Source organism: Cylas formicarius, unplaced genomic scaffold (genome assembly GCF_029955315.1).
Source record: "Cylas formicarius isolate icCylForm1 unplaced genomic scaffold, icCylForm1.1 PGA_scaffold_1__22_contigs__length_36826433, whole genome shotgun sequence".
NCBI lineage: Eukaryota > Metazoa > Arthropoda > Insecta > Coleoptera > Brentidae > Cylas > Cylas formicarius.
In genome coordinates this window covers 31,748,115-31,773,146 of record NW_026844264.1, presented here as the reverse complement: position 1 = coordinate 31,773,146, position 25,032 = coordinate 31,748,115, and the positions used below count along the sequence as shown (strand labels likewise).

The 25,032-nt window shown below is 33.0% G+C and overlaps 1 protein-coding gene across 1 annotated transcript in view; it reads right to left on the bottom strand.

Annotated features, from left to right (window-relative positions):
* LOC132697089 (cAMP-dependent protein kinase catalytic subunit 3) overlaps positions 1–21,871 on the bottom strand; it is a 36,612-nt gene extending 14,741 nt beyond the window's left edge. Inside the window, exon 1 of the mRNA XM_060662368.1 lies at positions 21,504–21,871. Coding sequence (XP_060518351.1) covers positions 21,504–21,657 — 154 coding nt within the window. The 5' untranslated portion in view covers positions 21,658–21,871. The remainder of the gene's footprint in view (positions 1–21,503) is intronic.
* Between the last annotated feature and the right edge of the window lie 3,161 nt (positions 21,872–25,032).

Sequence of the window (25,032 nt, the reverse complement as noted above, 5' to 3'; positions counted from 1 at the left end):
AAATAAGACTTCAGGAGAAATCGATTACTTAAATAAGCACATATATTTCGTGACAATCGTGCTGGTTCCTTATGTCGTTCATTTTTTGGAAATGATTGAATATTTGGCATGAATTCAAAGGCATGATTACATTAAAGATGAATATTTTAATATATTTATTAATAGCAATAATATAATTAGTTCAGGGCTGGAGAAGGCTACAACGATCCTGCAACAAACAAAACGTATCTGTATCATTGAGTAGTAGAAATATTTCTACTATAAAACTTATGCAGAAGTTTATATAGTGTGATTCAACACCAACTTAAAAACATATTTTTAATAGGGGTGCCCAATTCATTCGGTGTACTGCGTGCATTATATCATATATCAACTAGAGTTTGATTTGAAAAAGATAATAAAAATGATTAAATTTTTCAAAGAAACTTCCTCAGGCTACTGGATTCCTGCTGCGTTGGTTTTTGCTGAGTCTAATTTGCTGACGTTTCGCCAATCATCCTGTTGGCTTAATATCTTTAATGTAGAAATTATTAGAGAGAAGAGCAGAAGTAAGGTGTTTCAATTCTGGGTGCGATGACTCGGACTGAGATAATTTTACAAGAGATTTGTTAACCCATGATTTTTCGACCGGATGGTGACGTGACCATGCATTAAGGTATCGGTCTGTGTGTGTAGGTCTTCTGTAAACACAATGACCCAATGTTAGGTCTAATTTTCTATTGATAAGAATATCTAAGAATGGAAGGTTACTATTAGTTTCCAACTCAATGGTAAAAGGTATGTTTATATATATATATATATATATATATATATATATATATATATATATATATATATATATATATATATATATATATGTGTATATATATATATATATATATATATATATATATATATATATATATATATATATATATATATATATATATATATATATATATATATATATGTATATATGTATATATATATATATATATATATATATATATATATATATATATATATATATATATATATATATATATATATATATATATATATATATATGATGACACTATATTCCGGGATATCATCCGTTCGCTCGTTGAACTCCGACTGGAATCCTGCATCCGACTGGAATCCTGCAAATCTTGCATCCGACTGGAATCCTGCAGACGTTTCGCCAAAATCTCACTTGGCATCTTCAATGCTCGCGCTCCGAAAACACTTCGAACACGGAGCGCGAGCATTGAAGATGCCAAGTGAGATTTTGGCGAAACGTCTGCAGGATTCCAGTCGGATGCAAGATTTGCAGGATTCCAGTCGGATGCAGGATTCCAGTCGGAGTTCAACGAGCGAACGGATGATATCCCGGAATATAGTGTCATCATATATATATATATAATATATATATATATATATATATATATATATATATATATATATATATATATATATATATATATATATATATATATATATATATATATATATATATATATATATATATATATATATATATATATATATATATATATATATATATATATATATATATATATATATATATATATATATATATATATATATATATATATATATATATATATATATATATATATATATATATATATATATATATTGATATTTGGCTTGATAGTTCAGCCATCTTGGCACCTTGGAGGTCATTACTTTAGACACTTTAGAGTTCAGTAGACTGTGAACTGTGAAGTCCCTCGTCTGTATATTTGTATATATATGAAACAAAAATAATATATACTGAATACTAAATAGGCAATAAAAGCAGTCTATGGAAACCGAACACATCTAGTTCTAGAACTCAATTCATTTTCAAACTCTAACCTTGACCTGCTTAAAAATTTGTCCATCTACAAATTCAGTTATTTTGATACTGATTGAAAGATATCTATCGGACAAAAGTAGAGCAACAAAGTTAATTTTTATTTATGTTTGAATGACAAAAATTATTGGGTTGTGATTTTTGGGTAAGTTTAATAACGCACTATCCTTACACTGAAAGTAATATTTAATGATTTTGGTGTACTTGTAATCAGTTTAGGAATGGTCAATGATTAGAATGAGGGCGACGAAAATAGAGCAATTTTATTTATCAAAGATTGTTTATTTGGAAACATTTGGATACGAATACGACGTTGTAGTTCTTTCCAGAGGTTTTCAATCGAGTTAAGGTCTGGAGATTGTGCTGGTCAGAATTGAATATGTTGTACAGCGTTTCATCACTGAATAGAATTTTTTTCCAGTCCAGTTTAAAAGCCGACGTGCAAATGCCAACCCTGCCACTCTATTTCTTTCCGAAACTAAGGGCTTGGGCTAAAGGAGTTGCTGACCTTCTACAGGAGGGGCGGCATTCTGGACGCCCTCTAGAGCGGCCTGGGGGCACAACGGGCCCATCTGGTGGCCTAAGTGCTTGGACGCACGCGAGGGCGCCCCCCTTTAATACCAATACCAATACCAATACCAAGGGCTTGTTAGCTGGACGTCTACTAAATAACTTTGCATCTACTAATCTTCTTTGTACTGTTCGTATACTAACCGTAGTTATTATACGATGAAATTATTTAAAATACAGCATTTAAAACTAAATGTAGAAATAAATTCATTTGTTTTGTTAGTGAAAATTCTTGCTGTCATCGATAATCATAGCCTATTTGACAGTTTTAAAAATTTATTGTATTTGTATATATTATTATTCGTGTATAATTAGAAAATGGGGATTTGCAAATTTGCAAAGATATTTTTCATTATTTATTAGTTTTTACTTTATAATTTATTATATAATTTATTTTTACTTTTAATTTTATTTTAAAATTTGATGATCCAGTTTCTTGGAGGTGAAATACATCAAATTTGTGCACGTTTTTTTAATATATCCCAAAAAAATCAAAATCCTATACCTATTTGCAAAAGCTATAATCGTGAAATAATTAGCTACAGGTGAAAACATATTCAAATTTGTATATGAAAAATTCTTAAATTGGTATGCAGTGTTATTGTGAGGACTAATGTTAACTAAAACTATCTCATTTGCAACAATTTTTCTTACAGTTGACTTCGGAACTTTGGTGATGTCACTTGTTTTTATTGCTGCTCCTACTTCCCCTTCTGAATTTCTTAGAAAATTGTAAACATTCAAAACAATTCAAACAAATGGATCAGTGTTTTTTTATTTGCAAGTTTCTACAAATATTCGTTACGGTCCATCTCAGGCAAGACCGGTCAGGTAGTGTCAAATACTTAAAATGTCAAAGTAATAAATGCACTATATTTTTGGTCGTATTATACCTTTTGTAGACATTAATCACCATTATCCACATCTTATGCTTTAGATATAATTTTCTATATACAGTGCGGTACGCCTATAGGCGTGCACTTTCGTCATTCCGCTATAAAAATAGTTGATGCGGCCAAATCTTTATTGAGGGAGAATTTATTGTACACAGCTTGGAACCACGTAGATCTTATAGTCATTTCGGTTAAATTTACGTAGACCCCTGACAGAAATTAAGTGATTTATTTTCGCGTACAATAACGGTATTATTTTATTTTTCGAAAATAAAAACAATTTACGTTAATTTTAGCGGCGCTCGTTCGGTGTGGGCGACATTCAGTCTGGTAAGTTTTCTCAAATTTATATTTAAAGAAATTTTCAAAGCCGCCCGCCTATTTTTAAAATTCCATCAGCCAATCTAATCGGTTATGTCCACGCTGATATATTGATTTTAATTTTTTTCGCCATGATAATTTCCAGACAGATGAATACAGTTTTGCGCATGTTAAATTCTATAGATGATTTAAAATAAACGAAGCTTAAAACAAATATTTGAATTAGATTACGCGCCTCTGTAATTACGGGATGTTAATTGATGGTTTGTGCATTTTTGTAGGATGATTATATATCTCACAAATTTAAAAATAAATGACTAATTATTTTTAAAATCCTGCGGGATTACGAATTTGCAAGTGTTTCTTGTCACTCACAAACTCGGTTGAGACTTCAAGCAAAATGTAGATGCAAAGAAAATACAGGACTATTCAAAACTAAGCACATCTAATAACATCTAATTTCGTCATGTCAAAGAGGTGAATTTAATTTTGAATGTAAATTGGTAAATATGTAAATTTTTGTAACAGAGGCATCTATAATTTCCTTTTTTATCTTTTCGAAAATGCAACCTCAACCTTGCAAAAATTTAAAGATTTTAAAATGTCGGAAGAGTAAATCAAAAACCATATCGGACCCAAAATCGAACCCTGCGGTATCCCAGAAAAAGTATGTATGTCCTTGGAACATATGCCCTCAGAGTACATCTTTTGATATCAATTTGAAGGGTAAGAGTAATTTTAACCAAAACTAGACGGTGAAATATAATAATATGATTTAACAACCATAATCATGTGCGTTTACAATATGAATTTGTTCTTTGGCTGGATTTGCATTCGGGTACAGTTAACAGTTCAAAATACAGTCCACGTATCTATCAAAAAATTGACACATACGTAATTACAAGCCGTTGGCGCCATCAACATCATTTATGTGATATTTTTCAAAATTGCCGTACATACACATGGAGATATTATCTCGTACGTTTATTTGGTTTCGTAATCGTTATTTTCGTGCGTTTTAAAATAAACCTTGGTGCTTTTACGGGCAAACAAAGAGGCCGTAAAGCTAAGATTAAAAGTGTGCGGATTAAACTTATATCCATAAACCGAACCATTACGGCAATAAAGAATTTTGTTAAGAGAAGTAATAAGGGCTCAAAACAGCGATTCATAAATTCCAAAAACCCGACAGCCGAAGTAGACGTTGATATTATAAATGCAAACCCACTGTGTGTTTAGTCAATTTTTAAAAGGCAATTAAATATATTATCTAAAATACCTATTCCATGAATTTGCATTTATGTAGTTTTCTCCCTGTTAGGTATAAATCAGACGATGATAATAAAAACAAGTAGGAAGGTTGCCATTACCCGAGTTCATAAATGAACTATGTATCATTTTATAGCGAGACACTTTATACCTGAAGTGAATGTAAACAAATACCGAACAATGCGGCAGTAAATCAAATCGAAAAAGATGTAAATGTGGTGCTAGTCTTGTTCGCACGAGTTTACCGGAGTTTTCAAATTGGGATTGCGTTGCTTGCGTCAACGATGTATGGGCTAATCCACAAGGAACATAATTTTAGGGAGATCAAAATAACTTTCCCTTTCCGACCGTTACGTTGCTATTTATAACTGACCGTATTTTATCAGATTACATCATTACGTTTTGTATGCGACCCATTTCCCCGATGTAAGTTTATTTTTACAAATGCAGGTTTGATGCAATACTTCGAAAGTACAAAAAAATGGTCCAAAGAGGAAAAACTTCATGTTGAACAAAACAATTCTATATTTTTCTCAAAAACTTTGTAAATATATGTATATATCCATGATTGATTACTGCCTGTCTTTATTGCTTTTACAATTGCCCTGTAGATTTAAGACAATGCTCCCCAGGTGCATCATCATCATCTTATGTCACAATTATAAATTGAAGTCTTCTTCTTGTCCTCCTATACGTAAATATCCTGTCTTTTTTATGTTCATATTCAGCCTTATTCGACATGCAGTTTTTTTAGTATTTAGTCGACATCTTCCTCACAATTAGCAACAATTACTTGATGATCAGCAAACATTTTAAACAGGGTTGGTGACAGGCGGCAACCATGGTTAAGCAAAACTAACCAAAATATAAATATTTTGTACTGCGTACCGATGGAGGCGTGGACGAATTTCGAGATTTTCTCTTTTCTATTGTGGTAAACATATTGTGCAAGTATGGTCGCCCTAAAAAATTTTAATATGTAGAATATAATTTACTTCAATGATGACGTTGCCAAGTTGTCATTATTTTCGAAAACGTGTCGGTTTTATAAATTTGTATGTAGAAGTGGAATCTTCATTCTGCTTACAGTGTGTTTTTATTGGGGTTCACGATATTTAAGGTGATTAAATTGCTTGGATGTTAAATATCGCCACGCAATTACGAAGTGCTTGAACTACCTCGCTTTGACGCATCAACTGACTCCATTTAAATGTTTAACGGTTACTTAATTACATTTTTCGAAAAACGCGAAATTGTTTATGGCCCGAAACATTTTCAAAATGCATTTTGTTGCGACGCCGTTAGGATCACTATTAATATTTCATAACAGTATTTGTTGATTGATTTTTCCGCGAATTCTGAAGCTCGAGTCTTTCAACTTATAATTTACAACTTGCCGAGTGCCGTCCTAGTTTTCCGAACGATATTAGTGTTCGTAATTTTCAAAACACCAGATGCCAATGTTCGTTGAGTCTTTTCTGCGGTTGTTAACCTTAATTTGTTTTTCGCAACATTTTTTTATGTCGCTCGTAAAATTGCGAAAATTTTAAACGCCGATTTGCTAAGGTTCAGTTCATTTTCTTCCCACAGAGATAACATCTTTGAGGTATATATAAAATTGGTAAAGAACAAAAAGTTTTACAGTTTTATGAATAATAAGTTTAGGAAAAGTAGCACTCAAAATAAAAAAATTTTTGGTTAATTTTTGAGGCGGGTCTCCTAACCCTAGGGGGCCGCCTTGCTTCACCCTCCCCTAATTTGTTAGAATCATAAAGTACTTTTCTTAAGTAAGATAACATTTATAAACATCGAATATGAAAACTAAATTGATGAGCCTCAGGTCTACAGAAAGTAATGATATTCGGGGCATTTCTCTAAATTTCACCCGATTTTATATTTAAACAGCGATCCTCGCGCATTTAACTCGTTTTTTCCCTGAAAAATTAATGCGATATTGTCGAACTGACTGACCACAGTCTCACAAATATTTTAATGTTATTGACTCAAATTTGAAATTTTAAATCCTGAGCATATTACACATTGACATAATACATTTATTAAAAATCTTTACTAAGCAATATAATTCATGTAATGTACAGCATTTGTCGCAAGAAAAGAAGGCTGCGTTAGCTTATGCGAAAACAAGCTCCCCCACGCGGTAGACTATAGAACTTAAAAGTGACGTGTCGATAGTGATATTTATTATTTTATTAGCTATATTTTCTTAGTAATTAGATACAAGTGTCTTTTTGTAGCTTTTTCTGTTTGTCAAATTTGCAAATTGCAAAAGATTTTTTCCATGAAGAGCCGAGAAACGCGAGTGTTAAATAAGTAAAACACAGTGGCCAAACATTGAAAGATCCGAAGACTAAATATCGAAGGCCAATGAATTACAGACACGAAGCGGGTAAGTTTATTAAAAACTCTAATTCTTATAGTAAGGACGTGGGTGAATTTTGTCCACGTGACGCTACTTTAAATTTAGTCCAAGTTTTCCGAAAATCCGTAGCCAAAAACGATATTTTTGCAATTTTAAAACTTACTTAACTGGACCAGCGGAAAAGAATAGACATTTATTCACTAATACCAATATATTATTAAAAATGTATAAATGATGTAAAAAATATAAACATAAAAATGTTATATAAAACAGACAAATAAAAAAAATATTAAGTGAAAAGACCAACAAACAGAGAGCCATTATTTATGCTTCATACGATTTTTGAATTTGTTGAATTTTTTTCAGAATATTATATTTGCCCTGGATGAAATTGTGATTTTTTGTAGCAATAGTATTACTTTTTATTTTACTCGAAGTTATTTGATTTCTTGTCTAGTAAGAAAAAAGTAATTTATACTTAAATACAGCTAATTGACAGTCAAGTTCTGTATATCATCTTGGTCTATTTTGGCACTTAATATGGCTAAAGGGCCTATGAATTGACCTGTCAGTTCAACGGCAATAGTAATTGCACGAGTTCTGGTGTTGCTGTTTTAGTTGAAAGATTTTTTTGAGAGCCGTGTTGCTTTTTCTACAACTTTTGCAATTGGATTGTTTGTAACTATCGGTCGGTAGTTTTCCAAATTTTCCATATCACACTTTTTCAAAAGGCGTATTGTTTTAGAATGTTTTAGGACTTTTGGAAACGAGCCCTCGGTACATGTTTAATTCACAATACCCTTTATAGAGGGAGCGATTAGGTTGCAAGATTCATTAATTAACCTGGTTAATAATTCCTCTGTTCTACTGCTACTAGTACTGGTGAAGATTTAAATACAGAGGCATATTTTGTGCCGACGTCAATCAAAATTGATTGACGTCGGCATACTGTTTCCTCTGTAAAACCAAGTTTGCCACAAAAAAGCGAATATTCAACTGTCAAATTTACTCACGAATTTATATTTTAATTTTGTTTACATTATACCGTTCCATACTAAGATTTATTAATGGTATTGTCTCGCTCTGGAATGTCTGGATGTTACCATGGAAACATAATATTTCCTATGTGTTCCACAGGCTACTAGATTGTCATCCAGCAAACTGAAACGCAGTGGTTTAGATGAACCGGTTGTTTATTGTTTAGCTAAAACTCATTTGGCTGATCAATTTCGTTCTTGGATCTATATATATGGATACAGGTGAACCAATCTCTTTGTTAGTAATTGGCCGTGCATTCCGTACAAATTAAATTTTGTTAATTAAAAGTTTTATGCAACTGATAATTACTTTCCAGTTTTGGCACCATGTTTGTTGCATGTTAAAGTTTCGAAAAGTGTTTGTAAAGCAGATACATGTTTTAATACAGTATGTCCCACTTAAAAACTGTACCCTCTTGTACAATATTTATTTATGGTTCTAATTTGATATATTTTTTTGTCGGATAGGATGCTAAAAATTGCATTAAAATCTTGTTTTGCTTATTGCTTCAACTTAAAGTCATGGCGAACAGAGGCTATTTAACAAAATAGAGAGGAGTAGGAAGTATTATTAGGGCTTAAAAAAATTACGCTCCGCTTAAGGTTGTACTACATCGTTGTAAAATCTTTGATTACGGTTTGATTGTGATAACTTTTTTTGTTGGATATATCTCCCAAAAAGGCACTAAAACCCTATGTTTCCTATCAGATCAATCTGAAGTCGTGGCTAACTAGGACAAAACTTTTTATGTCAAATATCGAGAATAGCTATTAGGGATTTGTTAAAGGTCAACGACTCATTCTGGAGTACATAAAACCTAACTGTACTAATTTCCGTGAAGTTCGAATACAGGGTGCTCGAAATATCGCGAATGAAGAATGTTTGTTTATGGCTAACAATTTTTTTAAAATTAAATTTGATCAGGAGGAATTCTCATCTAATAATGAAAATGACAGAAATATCAAAATTGATTGACGTCGGCATACTGTTTCCTCTGTAAAACCAAGTTTGCCACAAACAAGCGAATATTCAACTGTCAAATTTACTCACGAATTTATATTTTAATTTTGTTTACATTATACCGTTCCATACTAAGATTTATTAATGATATTGATAATAAAAAATATGTGTCCCTTGAAAAGTCTTTTTTATCACTATTTTTGAAATTAGTTTAATTAAATTCTGGAAGATCTCAAAAGCACATTTTACAATAGTTGTTTTTTTTTTAAACATTTTAGGTAGTCCTGAATACGAATCTGTTATCATTTTCAATTTGAAAAAATCTCTAAAAGTACTTCTGGATTTGCGACTTCAAAAAACTGTGTCGGTTAGCTATGACTTTAGTCGATGGTATATGGAAAAACTGTTTCATTTCACTTAAGTAAGATCTATTCAGCAAAAATGAATTATTAAAATGCAGCCATAAACAAACATTCTACTCCTGAATAAGAATTCGTTGCCATTGTTTTAAAAATCTCTAATAATACTTCGCTCTTCTCACTATTTTGTTAAATAGTCCCAGTTGGCCATGACTTTAAGTTGAAGCAATAAGCAAAACAAGGTTTTAGCGCACTTTATCTAACTAAACAAAATTATCAAAATCGATCCATAGAAAAAAAATTTACAAGGGTGTACAGTTTTTAAGTGGGTAACTTTGCATTTTAAGCGAATTTTGTATTTTTCTTTAACAAAAACTGCTACACAATCCGCAAAGCTTTTTTCTTGAAAAGTAGAATTTAAAGGGTCCCCTTTAGGATCCGATAAGTCCCCATACTTTGAGAGATCCGAAGACAAAAAGTCAAAGAACAATGAATTGTTGCCGTTAAGTTTATGAACAAATCAACATAGCGTTGAATTTTGTCCAAAAAACGTCACTTTAAATTTATCTTCATAATGCCACTACCATTCGGCGTTGCACCCAGAAAAAAAATCATTCGAAACCACGTTCCTATGCAATGAATTAAAAAAAAAGCTTCCTTTGACGTCGATTTGACCGCATGTTTATTATCTTTGCGTTCAGATGTTGTTTACCGTCAAAAATCTTTGTTTAACGTTAAAATGACCCGCTGACAATTACATATTAGATCGATTTTTTAAACGTCCACCTATGACGTACAAAGGAAACGTAAATACCGTATATTTTGATTTGTTGCCAGGGAGCGGCGAATTAGATGAAACGCGTAAAATAAAAATTTCGCTCGAACGGTGGAAGCATGTGTTTTCGTTTGCCCTCTTGGTCACGGAAGATGGCTTGGTTAACATCGCACTTCGTTCTAAAATAAAACTCGCTGCATTTTTGCAAGTAAATATATGCGTTATCGACTGCACATCAGGTTTTACGGTGATTGGATATCGGAAGTGAATATTAAATTTAGCGGTTTACTGGTCGACGTATTGCTTCGCACCACATCGGATGGTCTTTTGCGTATAACGCGCCGCGCGTGTTCCGCTATCTGCTCGGTCGCGTCGGATTCAAAACAAAGTAAAAAAAATAAATTTTTTGTGATACTTTTAAACGCACCGTTACCCAATTTCAGTTTACTGTTAGATAAGCGTTTATATTTAAACGCTGCTTTAAATTTAAACAAAACCAAGTGACAATAATGTTTGTAAATTTATTTGGCTTGACACGCTGCGTTCTGTTTAAATTACGAAGTCAATTCCGCTTTCATCCAATAAGAGCTTGCGGCGTTTGGATATTCGAACCAGTCAACCAATAGGGACTTTTTGCAACTCTTATGTCATTTTATTGGTTTTTAACCTGTCATAACTCACATACGTTCTTTTTTTTTTTATTGACGTTACGTTAGAAGGTTTTAAACGAAGAACTTGTGTTTATGGCAATGGAAGATGCGTTTGATGATGATATAAGGAGAAGCAGGTTTGATCGAAGTCTTAAAGGTAGTAGACAATGAGTCAGTAAAAATACCAAGAGATTGTCGAACTTCCATTGTCTATTACCCGTTATCAACTGCAGACTGATTTTAATTCTAAGGCTACGAGACTTATATACTCAGTCAGTCAGTCAAGCGTGATGTTGCAAAATTGGGCTGCCAGATTGTGGGTATTTGCGCGCTTGGATGGCTAATAATGTCATTGTATTTAATGAATACAGCTTTCTTGTGAAGCTGTTGGGTTGTTCGGTCATTTGGATTTCATCCCTCAATGTGTGTTTTCTATGTTCTTCAACGTTTAATTGAATTCGTTTTTGTTATTAAGTTGGTACATTTGTTGTTGACATTCTCTCTAAATTTTGGCGCCTATCTCTGTGTGCCTTGGTGATTTTTTTACAATCGTAAAAATGGATTTAAATTTGGAACAACAACTTGTATTTTTAATTTTGTGATTAAATTGCTGGAACTTTTTTTTATCAAGGTGGTATATTCATTACTAACTGAGAGAGAGGTTAGGTAGGTAGGAAAGCTAACAAATATTTCTTACGTTTTTTAGAATACCTACCAAATGTCCGGAATTCTTCGTAAATGAAGGCGTTTTGTCTACCAGTGGCTGGACAATTTGACAGAGAGAGAAAAAGAAGGAGAACAATTGGCGTCAATCACCATCTTATAAAAAATATTATTTTGTATGATATTTTAGCTGACCAACCCCTAATGATAATGATATTTCAGGCAGACCTCCCTTTCATTTAGAAATAATAGTAGAAATATTAGAGCTAAGATGTTCCTGAACTATGGCGTCATTATCGCTAATCTGCATTCGATTTCCATTTTCTAGAAATCAAAAAGAAAACCTTAAATTTAGCTTCAAACTATTGAGCAATTAAATGGTAAATTGCAAATGCGTATACTGAAAGTTTATTTAAAAATCTATCATAATCTTGTATGTTTAAATGCCCTGTGTTAGTGGGAGCGGTATCAATGATATGGCGAAGTATTTTTGCCAAGGGAAATATAAACGCTGATGTTCTAGTGAAAAAACCTTTTGCTATTGAATAAGTACCGTAATATCGAATTTATTGTGGACAAAAGAAACAGTAACCAAACCTTATCCAGATACTCATTATATTATAAAATAGTTTTAAAGAATATGTGAATGGAAAGCAACACAGATATATCTCTGTTATGTCATTTAACACGTAGGTAATGGTCAATTATTACTACTTCAAATGGCATCCTAAGACGGCGACAACATATTTTTTATGCCTAATTCTGTTGATATTTCATTCACGAGGTCCAAAGTGTGATTTTACCTCATCATTTTGGTCTCTTCCGGCTGCGAGCCACTTCGAACGTTTCCGAGATATCAGCACACGAGTTTGGGACCAATCCCATGTTTTCCAACATAGTATGCAACACGTTTGGTGAACTTTTTAAGCCAAATGCCGTTTTCCACACTTTTTGCATAATATACTGTTGTGTTTTATGTTTATTTAATTTAAGATAGTTTTGGAAAAATCGAAGTATAGTATCAAAGAAGTATTATGCAACAAGTATGGTAAACAGTATTTGAGTCACGAGTTTATTTGACACGAGCGGAGCGAGTTTTTAATAAACGAGTGACTTATAAAGTTTCCCAAACGTGTCGCATACTATACTTTTTCAACGACCGTTAGTTTTTGGGTACATTTTTGTAAATCAACATACATTCAATGACATCGCCGTCAGAATTGACAAACATCAAAATCCAATCCGTGCGGGAAATGTCCGAAGAGGCTGACCACTGACGTGGTAAAATGACACTTTCCGCAATCTAGATCGGTGTATAATTAAGTATTATACCGGGAGTAGAAAAAAATATAAAAATGTGTCCTATAATGTGAAAGAAAGAACATCTTTCTCAAAGATCGTTTCGTAAATTTTGTTGAAATTTCACAACGTCGTAAACTGATGTGAGACAATTAACTTATCAATACCTAGATGAAAATTATGGATTACAGTGGCGCCGCTGGGGGCATCTTGATCGCTATTCTTGTCACGAAAAATGTCTCCACAAACATGCCTTTTTTCATCGAAAATTATGAAAAAACGCATGAACCTAATAAGAAAGTTATAAAGCTATTTTTATTAAAATTAAATACTCTGTATCTTAAAATCATATTATTTTTGATACAAAAATTGCCACCACAAGCATGCCTTTAAAATTGTACTAATTTTGTCAAAAATTATAAAAAGACAACGCACATACTTAATAGGAAAATTATGAAAAAACCAGTGGCGGATACCTTTTTATCGTAAATAGAAACAATATCTTTTACAATTAAAAAATGCTCTGTACCTCGACAACATATTATTCTTGATACAAAAAATATCGCCACAAACATTTCAAAGTGTATTTTTTTCCTCGAAAATTATGGAAAAACGTACGTAATGAAAAACTTATAAATTTTTTTAAAATCCAGTGGCGGATATTATTTTATTATAAATAAAAAAGATTTCTTTTAAAATGAAATGCTTGAAATCTTACTATTCTTGATACAAAAAGTGTCACCACAAACATGCACTTAAAAGTGTACTTTTTTCGTCGAAAATTATAAAAAGAAGAAAGAACGTAATAGGAAAATTACAAAACTTTTTGAAAAACCAGTGGCTGATACTATTTTATTATAAATAAAAATACTCTGTATCTCGAAGTCGTATCATTCTTAATACAAAAAGTGGCACCACAAAAATGCCTTTAAAAGTGTACTTCTTTCGTCGAAAATTATAAAAAGACAACGAATAGAAAACTTATAAAACTCTTTGAAAATTTCTTTTAAAATTAAGTTCTATGTATCTCGAAAACATGTTAATAGATAAACTTTGTATGATCGCTGTTTATTGCTTAGGTGAAGCAGTAATCATTATTACTATTAGCCGCAGTAAAACTTCGCAATTTCTGATTATTAATTTGATTACAATGTTGGCAACGGAAACTACTCAGTGTATTATTAAATAAATAATATCTATTTGGGTTGCTGTGGTCGCAAACGCCTTAATTAGCCGATAGGTCAGTATCGATTGCAGACGCGGCTAATATTAGCACGAGATTAATACAAGCACCGAGGTGCACTAACCCGAATGACTGTTACAACGTCGCTAGTAGCACCAAGACAACACGCTTTTCCGGATTAATTAAGTGCTATTTTGAAATACTACAAGCGCACTCGAATGCCAATAAATAAAGTCTGGTTTTTATCGCACTATTAGAGAATCGGTGTAGGTTCCATAGATCAAAACTCGAACAGGATCCGCCAAAGAAGATTTAGCGTTGTTTATACGATAACGAAATTTATATGGTCCAGGATATTTTTAAATGCCCCGTATTACGTCTGTAGACAATATGTTCAAAGACTACTTGGATGCGCTTACTCCCAAATATTTATTCCGGTTCAACAAATAATAGTAATGTGCTGCTAATAGAAGTGGGCATAAAGCTACAGGCGCCTCGCGAAACAACGCCACGGCACGATTTAAAATGTGGCGTCCAAAAATAGTATTAAAAAAAGAATAAACGATGATTTATTTGTAGAAGTTACATTATATATTATTATATATACTTTTTAAAGGGATGTTAAGGGCAACTTGAAGGGCCCTTTCTGAAATTAACGAAAAACCAAATATTTTTATTCCAGTACTTCTTTTCTAGAATATTTACTTCAAAATTTGCAGAAAAACAAGGGTACAAAAGGGTTTAAAATGAGATTTCGTAATTCCCTCGTTTTGTTTATAGGGTATCCCATCCGCACTGCCAACATGGAAATTTTTATTTGTATTTTTGTGCACAAGATTAGAGAAAACTAGTTAATGAAACAAATTTTAATAATTTAATAATTCTTTTTCAAAAATTACGTACAACGATCTACACTCTAGCTATTGTTTATCCGAAAGATCGATATGCGCAGCTGTTAATTCCATTATTATAATTGAACTATTGCGTGTCGAGAATCGACTAATTGTAAGGAAAATAACCGGTTGCTTTTTAAACATGTCATATCATTACTTCCTGTACATCTTTAATGCATAAAACCTTCGTCATCTTATCTAATCCAACGATAATTGCCGTTCACAATATCACGGATGTATGAAAAATCTAAAATTTGATAACTGTTGCTATTCTAGGTACTCGCGACCCAGTAGTCATATGATTATTTATGCTTAAGTACCTATTTAATTGATCTAAATGTGCGACTGAACGAGAGCGAATACTTTCCACAAAACCTCGACTTTCAAAAGAAATAAATCTCCAAGGTTTCATTGGGCGTCAATTAGATTTCAATAAACGACTATGTCGAACAGATAACTGAGCAACTAAGAGCAAGTCGAGCGACATCTCAAAAGAAAATTAAACAAGCGGCCCGTCAATAATTATGAAACAATTTCCCCTTTTTTGTTGCAAATGAGAATAAGTGGCATCAATCACACGCAAGGAGAGTAAAGTCAAGGTTTCTGGGTCATCCGTCTTGGTCGCTATTTTTACAGACGGGACTTATAGAGAAACCGACACGCAGTTTTCTATTTATTTCCTATACTTGTAAACGAAGAGAAACGAAAAACTGATGCCACATTTGCGGAAGTCCTTCGTTTTCTACTTAGCAAACAATAACAATATCGTCAGTAATCGGGATTTACTTGTTATTGTCACACAGAAACACATTGTTATAAAGTTCAGTTTTAGTAAAGCAAATTTTTAAAAAATCCTATTATAAAAGTATCTATTTAAAATGTGCCTAAATTATTTAAAATTAAATCTTTTCACATACTAATGACATAAATAATCATTAAACTTAAATTAAGACTAGAACAACGAAAACCCAGGTCAGATACGGTCAGATTCAGCGGAGCTTTCATTATTAATTCTTCAAAAATATTGTAGATTCCACATGTTCACTTCTTCTTCTATCACACATTATTTCCATTTCTATATAATTTACTTCCAATAGTTCGAAATTATTTTTCCTCGCTGATTCTCTTTTTACTTGTTCCAATACTAGCTCAACTGGACTAATCTGGACATGATAAGGAGGAAAGGTTGGCTAGTATAAATAATTTTTTGTTTAAAACATATTTTGTAGTTTTGTAGTTTGTATGCAAGTCTGGAATGGTCTATTGCTATTTACATTAATTGTCTTTTATTCACGTCACAGTTTCCATATGGTTGTGGTAATCCGTTGTTTTGATTTAGAAATAAGAAGAAAAACTGCTTCTATTGGGACTAATAATTCGACCTTTGCCTTAAGGTAGATTTAATCCCGTGAACCATTACCTATTCCGAGGAAGTTTGTTTTCGGCTTTTAACATTTTCATCTGGCGAAAACTTGGTTAGTTAGACTTTCACTCATCCATGTCTTACCTAAATAAAATATGTGGCTTCTTCTATATTGCGCAAGTAGTCCCTTCTACAACAAGCACTGCCGTTCCTGCCTATTAATGTCAATCGTCTATTTTTTCCCATTTAAAACCTGCTAATTGCTTTTAGAAAGTATTTCTGCTCATGGATTGAAAATCACGTTCTTCTTGAATTAACTACCAACCCAAATTTTGGTCAGTTTGGAGAGAATGTGGATTGTTTGAAGTTGTTGATTTTCCCACTCCAAGCAGTAGGTGCCACATTGCAACAACAGTTAACAGCATCGTAACAATTTCATTTAATTATTCAGCCCAGGACATTTACTTGGTTGTTGGCAGTTTTACTAAATAAATCAATACAAAATATAAGGTTGTTCGGAAAGTCATTTCGTTTTTTCCCGTCAGAGGACTTAATTACGTTTTTTCGAAACCAACTTCACACTTAAGCCGCATAACCATTATATGTCTTGAGAGCTGATATTGCAAGGCTTGTGTGTGAAAAAGTTCTATTAATTCTACGCAGTAGTTTTTGGTTGGTGTCCTTTTAAATATGGAGAGCAATAAGCAGCATTTTCGTCATATTTTACTTTTTTACTTCAGAAAAGGTAAAAATGCTGTCCAAGCGAGAAAAAAATTGACGGATGTGTATGGAGAAGGCGTGTAAACAGTACGCCAGTGCCAGAACTGGTTTGCAAAATTTCGATCCGGCAATTTTGATGTCGAAGATGCACCACGGTCTGGAAGGCCGGTCGAAGCTGACAAAGATGCGATAAAGGCATTAGTTGATGCAAATCGGCTAATAACCACACGAGAGATCGGTGAGAGATTAAATTTGTCGAATTCGACTGTTTATGGCCATTTGAAAGGCATGTGCTTAACCTCGAAGCTCGATGTGTGGGTACCCCATGTCCTTACGGAGCGAAATTTGTGTCGTCGCGTTGACGTGTGTGATTCGCTCCTCAAACGTCAAGAAAATGATCCATTTTTGAAGCGGATTATTACTGGGGACGAAAAATGGGTTGTATACAACAATGTTAAACGCAAGATGTCATGGAGCAGAATAGATGAACCGGCTCAAAGCGTGTCAAAAGCCAACATTCACCAAAAAAAGGTGATGCTCTCCGTTTGGTGGGATGTCAAAGGAATCGTTTTTTTTGAGCTTTTGCCGGACAATACAACGATTAATTCAGAAGTCTATTGTCATCAACTGGACAAATTGAATGATTCACTTAAAGAGAAGAGGCCCGAATTAATCAACAGGAAGGGTGTAGTGTTCCACCAGGATAATGGGAGACCTCACACAAGTTTGGTCACTCGCCAAAAACTTTTACAGCTTGAATGGGACGTACTGCAACATCCACCATATTCTCCAGATCTGGCGCCTTCCGACTACTATTTGTTCTGGTCCCTGCAAAATTTTTTGGATGGCAAAACCTTTACCTCAAATGAAGATGTCAAAAACCACCTGAACCAGTTTTTTGCCAGCAAGGACCAAAACTTTTATGAGAGGGGAATTATGTTACTGCCAGAAAGATGGCAAAAGGTGTTGGACCAGAATGGCCAATATATAATTTAATAAAATATTTATTCATTATACGAAAACTGTCTTTCATGTTCCCCAAAAAAAACGAAATGACTTTCCGAACAACCCAATAGTTTGTTAGAGTTTCAATTAGGTCCTTCAATTTTGGTAATCGGGTAGGAAGTTTTATTATATAAGTATTAAAACTAAGAATCGTGTCCCTTTACCACGTGAGTTTCGTGTCTCACGGATTCGAGCCACTTCGGACATTTCCGGCACATTACCGCACGAGTTTGAGAGTAGTCGGATGTTTTGTTAATTCTGCTCGCTCCGCTCGTGCCTCAAATGCCGTTTATCACAGTTAGAGTAAATAAAACTCTATAAAAATTGATTAATCATATAAATTATAGTTGTACTGAACAGAGTAAACTAAACATCGTGGTCAACATTTGGAGAGACGTTATTAAAACTAAGTAAGCCTTGAAAAAATTCTTAATGGTACATTTTAGTTTGGTGTAAAAAAGAAATTCAAAATTAAGATCTCACTGTTACATCGAATTTATCATCAACGAACAGCTGCTTGTAGTGGATATGCGATTTAACAGAGAGAATTTTGAACATTTCTAATAGATTTTAGATCCTAGATCCCCTAACCGCACAAAATCCATTTACATAAAAGTGCAAACATTTTAGAGACTTTTTTTTATATATTTCAGGCTCTTTCACTGTTAAATCGTAGGAGATACCTTTCATTTCAATTTTTCTAGTATTAATAAACAGACTGTTAGAAACGTTTAAGGTTGCTTTACTACTAAGTCAGATGAGGTGCCTTACATTTCAGTTTTTGCATAAACTATATGATGTGATACGTCTGCGTTAGAAGGTTTACCACATTAATTTAACATTATTTTTTTTCACAGAGCATATAGTGTTATTACGTGCCTTTACCACTACCTTGCTATATAGTAAAATAGTTATAGTTTATTGATGCTAGCATAAAATTGTCTTGTAAATGGTTGTTAATCTGTTAGACAATTAAGATTATTATTATTAATAGGTGCATATCGTACCAACGACATTGAAGCTCGGAGTTTTCGAAAGCTCGCCCGAATTTTTTATCACTAGATTTTCCTTGCAACTCTTTCCGAGATTTAACGCATAGGATGATGGTCGGGATAGGCAGTTCAACGAGCACCCATTCGCGAACTTGTTTATTTTTTTCGGTTATCTTAACCTCGGATGTTCCCAAATATATATAAATTTTATAGGCCACTTGCGATAATCGTGCGCGCATATTAAAAACAAGATTGTTGTAAAAATAGATATAATGAACCCAAGTTTTGATTAAATTTCGGGTTAATAAAGTTATATTAAATTTGATGTTATTATCGCTAGAATTAATAGCATTTTTCGCGAGTAGTAGTTGTGAGAACGCGGGAAGGATTTTTTTTTAACTAGAACTATTTTCATTCATTTGATTCTCAGCTGTTAAATCAAAAATTGAAATAAAAAAAATGGTCTTCCGGGGTTGATATCTTGGAAGCCGCGATAGAAAAGAAATTAAATCAAAAAGTTATACAGGTGTATGGGACGCATAACCTAAAATGATTTTCATATATACAGGATGTTCCATTCTCAATATTTGAATTCTTAATTTCCTACAACATTTTGTAATGTTAAACTTAATTTTGTTTTTGTTAGCACAATATAAAACCCTCGGTAAAACCTATGTGGCAATGAAAATATCGAAATATCGAGTGAATAAAATGATTTCGAAAAATATCGACTTATCAAGTTGTTGATAACAAATGCATTTGTAAAACTTGTCGAGTATGATAAACGAATCACTGGTAAAACCATAATGAGCTATAAAAAAAATTACTAGAAATGCCTCTAAATACGTAAAAACCAAAAGACTCGCGCTGGAATCTATTAGACAGGAATCCCGTATTCTTTTATATTATTTTATTTCGAGTGCCAGACGCCAACAAAACAAAAACAACTTGTGGTTAAATATATGAGGATTCGAGCTGATTGAAATGTCAAACTTTGAGGAAAAAGAACGTGTTAGTTGTTGATGTACTAACTTACATGTTAAGTGCGGCACACTTTTTATTGGGTCAGAAATTTTCTGAAATTTCCTCTGCCAATACGCAACATTATGACGTGTAGATTCATATAAATTTAAAGTTTCATGGACTCCATAGGATGTGATGACAGTGTCATAGATATTAAAATGTTACGTCCATTATTTGTAGCTTTTGGACATTGATTAAATCGTTTCTGCCATTTATTCCGTTTTCCGGTTTTTTAAACTCTGCTTTTCAACAATAAACTTAGAAGAAGTTACTAAAAAATAATGATTGAATAATAATAATAATAATTTTGTTTCTTATATAACATGTTTATATATTGTTTTTATATAATGTTCGGTTGATGATATCCTATACTAAGTCTTATCGCTTCTGACGTATTTTGAATTTTATGTCAAAACTAACGTTTTAGGTCTAAATACATATTTTATATATTTATTATATTTTTATATATTTGTCGTTAATTTCCTTGTAAAAGAAGATCTACTTTAGTAGTTTGAAATATTAGTAAATTGTAAATCTTGTTATTAATCTCGTGTCTTTTAAATGTTTTTATAAAAAAATCAAATAATGAAGAAAATACTACTACATACTAAACACAAATTTTTATAAAACGGTCTATTAATTAAATCCAATAGTCCTAAAATTTTTAATTTCTTCTGTTATTCGTTTCAGGTAGTTCTTTGTCCATGTTGTTGATAAAATTTGTTAAGTTCTTAGAAACCAAACACATTTTCAAATATTGACCAAAAAGTGATTTTTACAGAGGCAAAATATTATTTTAAACAAAAAAGTTAATGCACGCAAAACTTTTTATGGACCTCAGAAAGAATAATGTTATTTTCCAGTGAACAGAAAATAAAAAATGAAATTTTGCAGTATTTTGGGCAGCCCAACAAACTTAATGCCCTAAAAATCTCAAAATCGCAAATTTTTTATGTTAAAAACTTAATCACCGAGACATGGTTTATAACAAAATGTCAATCCTCCTATTTGACAACATGTTAAATACAATAAAACTATAAAAAATTGCTTTTGACATAAAATACAAAATATGACAGAAACGCTCAGATTTAAAAATGCCTCAATATACAGGGTTGTTAATAATCAATCAATCAATAGAAACATCCTTTATAGATATGACATTTTGCAAAGTATACGTGAATCAACTTTTGTCCTTTTTAAATATTTGTCATAGCATAATAAAGGGGAAATCATTTAGGTATTAGTGTTATATGTTATATTGGTCGATATTTTTCGAATTTTTTAGACAAATATTGCCCAAAACTTACCTATGGTTTTTATGATTGCAAAGTCATCGATGTCATATTCGTCTTTTATGTCGTCGTCGGAATATTCGTCGGTCGTAGTTTTGGCCGACGACGAACATAAGCTGTCTATGCTTTCTTGTCGGCTCCTTATAACGCCGTTGACCCATTCAGCCATTTTTATTTCGCGTGAAAGTTAGAACTCTGGAAAAAACTCGCGAACACGTGAGAACGAGATTGCGAACCGGTGCGTCCCTAACCAACGTTCTCAGCGACGAGATACGAACTGATATGATGGAGCGCGAGTAAAAGTTCGAAAGATCGATATTAGAGATGGAGAGAGTGAGAGAGACCACGGCGTTGCTCCGGCTGGACGCTGTTTAAATTTAGACGATTTTGAAAATTTGGAAACAGCCGGCGATAGCGAATCGATTGGAATTAAGCCAAAACTATTACATCCTTGTTGGAGGATGGTGTTTTTGCTACACACGCAGCATCGCGCGCAAAATAAAAACATCAAACACGTCGTCCTGCGAAAATATAAAAGATTCGTTTGCAAATAAACGAAATACCCACCAACAAAAAACAAAAAAATAAACTGGCCTGTATGTGTGTCATACAGCTATGCGAATGTACTCTTTGCCGCAGATCAGGATGATTGGGTATCAAACATATAATTTTATTGTGAACGATGTGTGATGCAGAAATATCGATCTTCTTAAATCAGATATAAATATTAAAAGTTCTAGCCAAACACTGAATCTAAAAATTAATTAAAAAATGATGGAGTTTTGTTCACACACCGGCATACATGTATGCCCGTTGACGCTTGGACGTTGATGAATTCAATTTAAAACAGAAAATTTATATGATATACATAATAATTATAATGGCAATACAAATAGACCCAAAACATTTCTAGAAACAGATAGAGCGGTACTCTACTGGCACCGGCCTGTATACAGAGATACAAATATACATATACCTACCTACATATACATACTAAGCACTTGGCAATGCACCTCAAGAACTTTGACTGACAGGATTATTTCGAAGAATGTCTCAGGAAATCTTCAATACAATACAAATATAACTCCAAAAGTTCTAACATTGTCTTTAGTTTCTAAGATATTTTTTAATTATTATGTTTACTTATCTGTCTAAGAAATTCACTAATCAATATTTATACTTTTTTAATATAACGAAAGTAAAACAACCTTCAGTGTTCGGCTTTACTCGGCATTAGACGGGTAAATACGAACTATCATTATTAACGATGTTGACTGTCCGTCAGTACAATTCTCGAAAGCCCATTTTTTGCACACGTAGCACATAACCCAGTCTTCAATGGGGGATGTACATATCTATCACTACAAAAAATAGTCTTCATTTTCCTTTTCGTCTTTTTCATTCTCTCTTTTTTATTTTCTATTTTGACTAAAGTCACTTAAGTATTCAATATTGTTGCAATTCTTTAATATTCTTTTTTCTACTCCCGTCTGTAAAATACCTAATTACCCACCGATCGAGCGTGCGAGAAGCGTCACTTTACCACGTCAGTTTCGTTTCCCACGAATTCGAGACACTTCGGACATTTCCGAGATTTTACCGCACGGATTTGGGAGCAAGATATTTCCCACGCTTTGAATTTTGACATTTATCAATTTTGACAGTTATGTCAGTGAATGTATTCGTGTTGTTTTGCGAAAATGTACCCAAAAACTAACGGTCGTAGAAAAAGTATAGTATATTAACTCACTCGTTCATTAAAAACTCGCTCCGCTGCGCTACGCTCGTATCAAATAAACTCACGAGTCAAATGTCGTTTACCGCACTTGTTGCACAACATACTATTAATCTTTTTTTTTGAAGCTTTATTCTTATATTTCAGTCTTTTTGTTTTATTAGGCTGAATATGAAGTTTGTTTTGTATGGCCTTCAAATTAACATGAAAAATGTTAACGTCGGTTTCATTAAACGTAGTGATACGATTCAGTGATGTCGCCTCGGGCGTTCCCAGATATATGCTGGGACGTCTTTTCATGAAATTGTAGTACCAGTCTTTTCCGACTAGCTGTTTTACTCAGTCGAAATTATGAGGAAGTTTGTTCTTCTCGGCATTTTTGATACTTGATTATTTTTATGGTTAGGTCATAACCAAAGTTTACTGCTTTTGACAAGTTGCATTTCCTTATCGTCTGTAAATAAAGGTTTTCTTCCAGACAGGCTGCTTGATCACTTCTTTCTAAAGGTTGTTTTTGGAATAGGTGCAATCCTCTATTTTTATGTTGTTTTCTATACTATTTTTTGGACCAAATAACCTAAGTAACATTTAGTTGGGTTGAGAATGAATGCTTGAAAGGGATTGATTTAAGATTTTCCAAATCTTTGTATATTGCTTGATAGGAATGAAACAAATTAAGACCTTTTCACCAATTTGACACTCTGTATTTTTTATTTAAGAAATATCTCAAGAAATATATAGCCTGACCAATTAACCAAAACTGGTAACAATGTTTTGCCCACACATTAGCGAATATGAACGCAAAGGATGAATGAGGTTGTTATATGAACTACATACACGATATTTTGTGACCGCCTTAATGTAAAAGGTTAAGGTTAATAATAAATGTCGGATTTTTGAAATTGGGTTTTACGAAAGATGTTTTAAGTGTAATATTAGTAGAAATGATTTTTTTCGGTTTTGGCATATGACAATAGTCTGTCCTGATCTATCGTAATATTTTCGCATCCGCAGCGTTGCCAATTCAACTCGAAACCCATATATGTTAGGACGTTTGTGGGTAATATTTCCGCAAAGATCCGATTGCTCCCAAATTCGTTTGTATACGGCAACTGATGGATTGCTAAAACACTAACAATTCGATTAATAATATCCTAATAAGCAAGGGTTGTTACTTGTTATTTTACATTTTATTGATTTTTCAAAGAGAGTCCTACATCTATTATGCAGTTATCTCACTCACAGACTTCAGCATATTTGAGTTTAACGATACTCTGTCATCTGCGGAGCCAATTACATGTGGTGTTCCGCAAGGTCCGATCCTCGGACCTCTTCTATTTACTATCCATATTTGTGACAGAACATCTTTACGCAGATGATTTTTTCTTTTAACTCACAGTAAGGCACAAGGCGCAAAATAAATGGAGATTTTTAAAGACGAATTCAGTTCACTGAATAAAAACTGTTCCCCTGAACTTTCTTTCGTACCAGTGTCGCTCTCTATGAACTATTATTGCTTTTCACCAGAGGATTTTTGTTGTTTTGCTCCGCTGAACACTATTCTTTTATCCTTCAATGCGAGTTTCTATAATATGCAGTTTTTGGTTAGTTGCTCAAAAGGTTTTGTCATAGTGACTGCACAGTAGAGTATATCGCCAGATCTAGAGACAGTATTGTATTGTCTCTTTCCTCTCTTCTTCTGCGTTGGCCCTTTGAATGAGATGTTTCAAGTACCGTTGTTGATCAGTTCCTTCTGATAACCTTGTTGTGCTGCGATGATAAGAATTTGATCATTGTTCTCTTAATCAG